Source organism: Otolemur garnettii, unplaced genomic scaffold, assembly GCF_000181295.1.
Source record: "Otolemur garnettii isolate 467f Iridium unplaced genomic scaffold, OtoGar3 scaffold00396, whole genome shotgun sequence".
Classification (NCBI taxonomy): Eukaryota; Metazoa; Chordata; class Mammalia; order Primates; family Galagidae; genus Otolemur; species Otolemur garnettii.
Window position 1 is genome coordinate 92464 of NW_003852791.1, and position 9544 is coordinate 102007.

At 38.6% G+C, this 9544-nt stretch overlaps 1 protein-coding gene across 1 annotated transcript in view; it reads left to right on the top strand.

Annotated features, from left to right (window-relative positions):
* The window catches only part of LOC100948907 (transmembrane protein 45A-like), a 113433-nt gene that overhangs the window by 81103 nt on the left and 22786 nt on the right, over positions 1-9544 (top strand). Inside the window, exon 3 of the mRNA XM_023509135.1 lies at positions 866-1050. Within this exon, the coding sequence (XP_023364903.1) occupies positions 866-1050 (185 nt within the window). The remainder of the gene's footprint in view (positions 1-865; positions 1051-9544) is intronic.

Consider the following 9544-nt stretch of genomic DNA (forward strand, 5'->3'; position numbering starts at 1 on the left):
GACGTTAATTTAAACAATATTTTTAGTTCAGTTGGTCTTGTAACTCCTCCTGGAGGAAAAAGGAAACAAGTATTTAATGATTTATTTTCATTTGTTTTCTACATGTAAAAAATAGATTAACTATGAAACAAAAAAGGGGCATAGCTAATCAGGAGGCAGTCACTCCCGACTCACCTTGTCTCCAGCATCTGAAAATAATAGCTGTTGCATATTCCTCCTTGGGAACAAGGGCTAAAAAAAGTTGGGTGTCAACAACTCATAGCCTGATTCTTGCTATTTCAGCGTGTTACTATAGTTTGTATATGTGTGTGTGTGTTACTATATTTTGAATGAACATATTTTTCTGTCTATACAAATGAAAAGGAATAAGGTGCAGCTGAAATCTGTCCATGGAATGAAAAAAATGCTGATAATTATTACATCTTGGAAGCTTCTCAGACCATCTTGTCATACCAAAGTCCACCCTTATGATTTACATGTGGACTGAATTCCTTAAGGCGAGGCTTTTGCTTGTTCTTGCCTGTGTCACCTTAATTCTTGCCCCCCTGCTTCTTTATGCCTATTATTCCTCATCTTTCACAGAAGATTCTTTGAAAGTATAGTTAGCTGAAAATGTCAACATGTGCTAGAGGAGCAAAAAAAGGTTGGGGAAGGGAAAAGAAGGGTTAGATTTCAAAGATTCCATTCCAAAGATGCAATGATGACTTTAAACATCTTAGAGAGTTGCAGCCCTGTGAGAATCATTGAGCAGTTGGGGTTTTGTGTGTATAAAATTCTGTGGAAAGAGAGGAGGAGAGAGAGAAACAGTTGGTAGCCTTTGGTTTCATTGAAGAAGATAAACTTTCTTTTTAATCCCCTATATTAGGTTTTATCTTCTACAACCACACTCATGGCCGGGAGATGCTGGACATCTTTGTGCACCAGCTGCTGGTTTTGGTCGTCCTTCTGGCAGGCCTGGTCGCCTTCATGGAATTCCTCTTACCGGGCAATGTACTTCTGGAGCTTCTGCGTGAAAGCCTCATCCTGCTTCAGGGGACGTGGTTCTGGCAGGTGAGTTGGCTCCTGCAAGTAATGTACCTGGTATCTCTGCCTGTAATAGCTGTCTTTATCTGATGGGGCATTTTGCTCCAGACTCCAGAGAGTTCCCTGCCTGTAGTGAGAACATGGGCCTCTGAGAGGTGATGTTTCGTTGATAGTCTAGTGGCCCTGGTGGGAGCATTGTCAGCGCACCTGCACAGGAGGTGGGGTGTGTACATCCCCATCTGCCACCTGAGTAACCATTATATGTGAACGCTGAGCTGATGCTTTGGTTAGAAGCAGTTGCTGATGCTAAAGCAGCTGACAGCCTCATGGGTGATAAGCTTGAGAAATACATGGAAGGCAGGAAAGAGGGTAAACTATTAGTGAGAAACAACTATATGTCAGCCACTGCACTGAACTTTTCCATATATATTGTTTCCTTTTGTCCTCCCGTCCGATGAGGTTACATCAGGGATTTGCATTGCACGTGAGGAATGCTACGGAAGATCTGGTAAGGGAGAGAGACAGCCTCACTAAACAGGGAACAGGAAAGATGTGATATTTAAGCACATGGAGGAGTAGAAAGGCCGTTAGAACAGAGGCTAGTACAGACGGGCTGGCTTCAAGGGTTATTTTAGTGGAAAAAATTTTATAGGAAAAACATCTTAACAAATGCCCTATAATGTGATAAAATCAATGATTATGAATTCAACCAGTTTATATACAGAAGTTGTTTTGGGGAGCCTAAATGGGGCAAATAAACTAGTACATAAATCACTATATGTGCTCTGTATCTCTTAATTGGAATGTTTAACAATGTGCATGTATTCCCTATCCAGAAATAAAAATAAATCAAAAGGACTTTTTTTCTAACCAGAATCTCATTATGTCACCCTTGATAGGGTGCCGCATCACAGCTCGCAGCCACCTCAAACCCCTGGGCTTAAGTGATTCTCTTGCCTCGGCCTCTAATGTAGCTGGGACTACAGGTGCCGGCCACAATGCCCAGACTATTTTTAGAGACGAGGTCTTACTCTGGCTTAGGCTGGTCTGGAACCTATGAGCTCAGGCAATCCACCTGCTTCGGCCTCCCAAGTGCTCGGATTATAGGTGCGAGTCACCATGCCCACCCTTATTAAAAAGATTTTTAAAGAGACAACTTTTGATCAAGATGACACAGTTTATACCTCTCTGCTCCAACCACATAACAATGACAGATGAAATAGGAAAAGAAGCCTAGAAAATAAAAGAAATAAATTAGAAAGTAACAAATACCTAACTGCAAGAAAGCAAAACAAGTAAAACCAGGACAAAAAAAACTTGTAGGCTGGACACAGAATAGAAATGCACAGCAGGAATAGCAATGCACTTCCCTCTCTCCCCTCCTTCCCTCTTAAATTTAATTGTGTTTTTCTCTTTTGCGGGCCTGTAGTTGTTCATCTACTGGTTTCATGTTAGTGTTGAGTACATTGGATACTTGCTGTTCCATTCATGTGATACTTTACTAAGGAGAATGTTTTTCAACTTCATCTAGGTTAATACAAAAGATGTAAAGTCTCCATTTTTTTATGACTGAATAGTACTCCGTGGTGTACATATACCACAGCTTGTTAATCCCTTCAAGGGTTGATGGGCACTTGGGTTGATTCCACATCTTAGTGACTGTGTGCTGCAAAAAAATTCCAGTCCTTATGGTAAAATGATGTTTTTACCTCTGGGTAGACATCTAGTAACGGGATTGTGGGATCAAATGAAAGGTCTTTTTTTAGCTATTTGAGGATTCTCCATACTTCTTTCCATAGAGGCTGTATTAGTTTTCAGTCTTACCAACAATGCAAAAGTGCTCCCTTCTCTCCATATCCACACCAGCATCTGCAGCTTTGAGACATTGTGATGTGGGCTATTCTCACTGGGGTTAGGAGATCTTTCAAGGCGGTTTTGATTTTCATTTCTCTGATCATTAGGGATGAGAAGCATTTTTTCATGTGTTTGTTAGCCATTAGTCTGTCTTCTTCAAGAAGATTCTGTTTCTATGTCTCTTGCTCTTGCTTTTTTCTTGTTGGTTAGTTTTTCTCTGTAGATTCTAGTTATCAGCCCTTTTTCAGATTCATAGGATGCAAATATTTTCTCCTATTCTGAAGGTTGTCTGTTTTCTTCAGGTGTTGTGCCCTTAGCTATGCAGAAGCTTTTTAGCTTGATCATGTCCCATTTATTTATTTTTGGTATTGCCTAAATTGCAAATGGGGTCTTTTTTCATAAATTCTTTTCCCAGTCCAATATTATGAAGAGTTTTTCTCACACTTTCTTCTAGAGTTTTTATTGTTTCATGACTTAAATTTAAAATTTTTATACAGTGTTAATTTTGGTAAGTGGTAAGAGGTGCAGGTCCAGTTTCAGTCTGTTACAGGTGGCTAACCAGTAATCCCAGCACAATTTATTAATTAGGAATTCTTTTCCCTGGTTTATTTTTATTTGGTTTATCAAAGATCAGATGGTGATATGGGGCTTATTTCACCTCTAGGTTATCTATTCTATTGCATAGATCTATGTCTCTATTTTTGTGCCAGTCCCAGGCTGCTTTGATTACTATAGACTTGTCGTATAACCTGAAGTCTAAATGTGATGCCTCTGGATTTATTTTTATTTCTTAGAATTGCATTTGCTACTTGGTTTTCATTTCTGGTTCTATATGAAATGAAGTACAATTTCTTTTTCAAGTTCTTCAAAATATGATATTGGTAGTTTAATGGAGATTGCAATAAATATGCAGCTTGCTTTGGGTAGTAAGTACATTTTTACAATGTTGATTCTTCCTAGCCATGAGCATGGTATGTTCTTCCATTTTTTAACATCTGCTATTTCTATTCTCAGGGGTCCATTGTTCTCTCTATAAAGATTCTTCATGTCCTTTGTTTGTATATTTCCAGGTGTTTCATTTTCTTTGAAGCTACCATGAAGGGTTTTGTGTCTTTGATTTGATTCTCTGCTTGACTGTTGTTTGTGTATATGAAGGCTATTGAGCGATTTGTGAACACCGATTTTATGTCCCAAGATGTTACTGTATTTCCTGATCCCTTTCAGTAGCCTTGTGGTTGAGTCCTTAGAGTTTTCTAAGTGTAACATCATATCATCAGCAAAGACTGAGAATTTGACCTCCTCTGTCTGCATTTGAATCCTCTCGATATCCTTCTCTTGCCTGATTGTGTTGGCTAAACTTCCAGAACTATGTTGAATAGTAGTGGCGATAGTGGATATTCTTTTCTTGTTTTGGTTCTAAGTGGAAGTGCTTTCAGTTTTTCTCCATTCTGTGTGATATTGGCACATATTCTGTATGGTTTGTTGTAGAAGGCTTCTATCAGTTTAAGACGTGTCTCATCTATGCCTATTTTCTTAAGTGTTCTTGTCTGGAAAGGATGCTGAATTTTGTCAATTGCTTTTTCTGTGTCACTGGAGAGGATCATATGGTCTTGTTTTTGCTTTTATTTATGTGGTGAACTACATTCATGGATTTACATATGTTGAACCAACCTTTCATTCCTGGGATAAAGCCCACTGGATCATGATGTACAATTTTTTTCTAATTTAATTTCTGTGTGTTCAGAAAAATGTGTCTCTTTGAAATGTATTGGGACTTCTGTTACAATATGGCCCAGTGTCAAAGTTATAAATGTCTCATGTATTTGGAAAGAAAGTATATCCTTTCTTTTTTGAGTTCAGGATTGTACACGTATTTACTAGATCAAGTTTTTTAAAGAGCTAAATATTCAGAGAAAGAAAGTTAGACAATAAGAACAAGAGAGGAAACCAAACAAGAATTGAGGAAAGGAATTAAAAAGATAGGAGCAGTATTAATATTTGTAATTAATGTTTAGTTAAAAATTAATGATTAATGTTTAGGATTTGAGGGAGGGAGCTGTGGGCTATATCCTACAGAGAATAGGTTGGCTTAAGGTTGCCCTTTTTGAAATAATGTTTTATCTTTCCCTAAAAGCTTTTCTAAGGACAAGATTAAAGTCTATGGGCAGAAATCTGTGATTATTTAGAATTTTTTTCATCTACCAATATGTCTAGACTAGTTTCCTTTTTTACTTGGTAGCCAGTCTAAAAAATGTCTGCAGCCTTCAAGAATAATGAGCATTTAATACCAGTGTAAACACACTTACTGGCAGGAAATGAAAGCTTAGCCATAGCAAGTCTTTTACTCTTACCTTCCTCTAAAACAAAGATGTCTAGGAACTTAGGTGAATTTATTATACTTTCATGTTTTGTCAATGTGTATGGTATATGAATTGTTATGGCCAAAACTCTAACAACATTACATAGTGATTTGCTTTTCACTAGACTTTAACTCTTACTACTTCTCCACGTATGGTTAATATTAACACATAAACTATGTAATAGACCAATGCAGAAAATACCCATCTGGACTTTTGGAACTGTGTGTATGGAGATTGGAACTGAATAAAGCAAAGGCTTAGCCTGGCCACTTTTAATAACTTGTATATAAATGATTGGTTAATATGCAAATGGTGAAGGAATTTTCCTCCCAACTTATAAGAATTAGTTTCATTCCTGAATGATATTATAGTCAAAAATGGTTTCTCAATAACTTAGCCCCATCATGCAATTAAAAAAAGAAAAAGAAAAACTCCTTCAGGCCCCCTGTGAATCATGTTTTCCTTGTGACTGCGTGGGAGAGTATTTCAAAAGCTCACTTTGTACTCTGTCACTTCTGAGCTCCCGCCCATCGGTCATTAGAGCCCTGGGCACAGGGACAGTCCCAGGACGAGGAAGGTGCCCCTGGCTCCTGCTGTCTGTGCTGCTTCAGACTTCTGCACAGTTGCTTCCACTGCATCTCCCAGCTCCATCCATCCTCCCAGGCATTCCTCCCATGACTGCCCAGATTTGGAGCCTATTCTAAAACCCAGCCTGCTCTTGCCTTTAAGAAGGACAAAAATTCATCCAAAGGTGGCAAAAAGGCCCTGCTAGGCATTAGTGGTCTGAGGTCTGATATGACAGATCAAACCCTTAGTGTTGAAATAATGATGGGGAAACCTGGATAGAAAACAACAGGAAATTCAGGTTCTAAACTATAGGGAAAGGGCATGAGGCTTGTTGCCTAGGAGAGAAGGTAATTATTTCCATTTGAAATGTGATACTAAGGAAGCTGAAACTGGTCCAAGACAGATATTCAGGTGAGGCATACAAGATGTATGAGAAAACAGACAGATATTCAGGACAGGCATACAAGATGTATGAGAAAACATTCCTTTTGCAGGTCTTTTTATGTCCTGGGATTTTAGGTTCAGAAGCAAATTATGATAGCAGGTGACAGTACAGTGGCTGATTTTTTTGTATTTAATAAAAAATTTAATGAATTATGGCAATTTCTGGCCCTAAGCTTGGGGTTTCAGTTTTTCTAATTGACTTGCTAGTGTTTCGGTGGCATTCCTCGGCTTGTGGCCACATAACTCCAGTCTTACTCTCTGTTATCACATGATGTGTGTAACTTTGTGCTACTTCATCTCCACATGGCTTCTTGTAAGGACACTACTCACTGGACTTAAAGCCAGCTGTAATCCAGTAGGACCTCACATTTACTTGATCACATCTGTAAAGACTTATTTCCAAACAAGGCCACACTCAGAGGTATTGAGAATTAGGACTCCAAACATGTGGGAGGGCACAGTTCAACTTAACTGACCACTGCTAACCCTTACCTCTGGCAGCTGGAGCTGATGACTTCCCAAGCAGGGATGGACAAGTGGTGTGGATGGCATTGGAGGAATATTGGTGGAACGGATAGATGGGAACTGGGGAGCTGTGTATATTTTTACATTCACCCCTCCCTTAAAAGGGCCCTCTTGACACAGAATTTCTCTGTCAACTTTATGGATTTCCTATGAGAGGAGGGCATGAGAAGCAGACTCTTGTGGACCTGATACCCTAGCAGAAATGGCCCCTGATGTGGGAGTTGACTACTTGACTTGAGTTTCCTTCTTGTCATTCCAAACAGTGAGCACAGAGAATCTAGAAATTTTTGCTTTGTCCCAGGAGCTTCAGGGACCTGGGTTTTGATTGCTTTGGCTCACTAGTGAACTTTCCTAGCTGTATACAAAAGTCATCTTGCAAAACACTTACACATCTAAAGCAGCAGGCAAACCAGCTGGGGGGCATTCCCCACCTGCAGCTTCTGAGTATCCTGGGCTTAATGACCAATGTGTCTTCTGCCAGAGGAGCTGACACATCATCCCATGTTCTAAGGCAGAGTCCCCAGCCCTCAGTGAGTGAGACACAACAGCAGTGATGTGAACATCTTTGCAACTATTCGGGATGGAGGGGAAGAGCATGCATTATTTAATTTTCCTGTCTCTAGAATAGATAACAAATGCTTTCTGCCTCTTGGGATGTAGAGAAGGGCAGGAAAAGTTAATATAAAGTACCTTATTAATTTCAACTAACAGGATATTTCAGGAAAAATAAATAATGGTTTTGACATTGATTGACAAATAAAATGCATAGAGCCAGCATGAAAATAGAAAACCTTGGTTGGCCTCCCTCTGCTTGGTCAGAAAGGTAACCTGAATGGAGAATCAAAGTAGAGTGCTTGCTTCCACTCATGTTTGCCACTTGGGAATGTAGGCCTAATCTTGCCAGATAGTTCTACTTTTGCAAAAAAGCTAAAAATGCAAACTTTTGTGTGATGTTCCCTAATTTTTTAAATGTTGGCAACTAATTTCAATTATTCTTAAAAACATGTAGGCCACACAAGGCGTGTCTATGAATTAGATATGGCTCAGGGGATGCCAGTCTGTAATATGGGTGTCAAGGGGAACACAGTGCCGTGTCTTCCTGGGATCAGCTTTTATCTCAGTAACAGATTGTTAAACCATGTCAGAGCTGCTGAGATGACTCAAACTGACCTCAGTATCCAGGTCCCCGTTCTTAATGTTGCCCTATATGGAAAGGCGCCAGGGTGAAAAAGACTATGGAGTAGAAGAAAGAACAAAAAGTTTTGGAGCCAGACACTCCTGGTTTGGAATCCTGTGTCATTCATTCAGACATTTGGTAATACTGGGGAAGTTGCCAACATCTCTCAGTTCCAGTCTTCCCCTCTGTAATATGGGGATAATGATGTCCTCTTTGACGTTAAGGATTATTGTGAAGTTTATGGGTGTGAGTGAGGAGGAAGTGCCTGCCCATGGTGGACCATCTGTCAGGTGGTACACATGGTAGTTCTCATGCTAACTAAAGGGAACTCAGAAATGAGAACAAATGATTAAGGTACAAATCTTAGTTGTCCCTGATTTATTCAGATTATTTGAAATTTCAAACAGAAATGGAATTAAAGTTTCCCTCAACAGTATAGACTGCTATACTTTATTTCCTGTTGAGATTTTATTCTTTAGATATCATTGTGGACAAGTCACCTATAGACTCAATTTTCTCATCTGAATAATGAAGATAATAATACGTGAAAATGAAGGTAATAATACATCCTTGAAGGGCCTTTGTGAGGAAACTCCTAAGCACTGTAACTGACACATAGTCAACCAATATATGGTAGACATTCAGGTAATTATCCATAATAAAATCTTGATTCTGCATCTCATTTAGTTGTAGGGACCTGAAATTATCTATCAATCCATCTATCATTTAATTATTTTTTTATTGGGATAAAATTTACATAACATAGGACTAACCATTTTAAAGTGTACAATTTAGTGGCATTTAGTATGTTTGCAATGTTGTGCAAACTGACACTTCTATCTTGTTATAAAACATTTTCATCACCCCAAAAGGAAACCCTGGACTCAGTGAGCAGTCACTCTCCTTTCATCACTCTTCCTATCCCCTGGCAACCACTAATCTGTTTTCTATCTCTGAATATTTTCTTACTCTGAATATTTTAATATAAGTAGAGTCTTACATATGTGAAATTTTGTGTCTGACTTCTTTCACTTAGGACAGTTTAACGTTTTATACATGTCACAACATGTAACCAGTACTTCATTTATTTTTTATGGTTGAATAATATTCCACTGTAGGAATATACCACATTTTGCTTATCCATTGTCAGCTGATGGGGATTTGGGTTGTTTTCATCTTTTTCCCAGGATAGTGCTTCTATCAATATTTGTGTGCAATTTTGTTTCAATGCTGATTTTCAATTCTTTTGGGTATGTACCTAGGAGTGGAATTTCCAGGTCATATGGTAGTTCTATATTTAACTTTGTGAGGAATCTCCAGATTGTTTTCCACAATGGCTGCACCATTTTACACCACTAGCAAGGTACAAGGATTCCAATTTCTCCATATCCTTACCAATGTTTGCTATTTTTGTTATTATTATTATTGCTATTCAAATAGATACAAAGTGGTATCCTTGTGCTTTAGATTTCTGTTTCCCAATGATTAAGGATGTTGATCATCTTTTCACGTGCTTATTGACCTGCTTATTGCATGGTCTCTTTGGAGAAATGTTTCTTTTTTCTTTTCTTTTTTTTTTTTTTTTTTTTTTTTT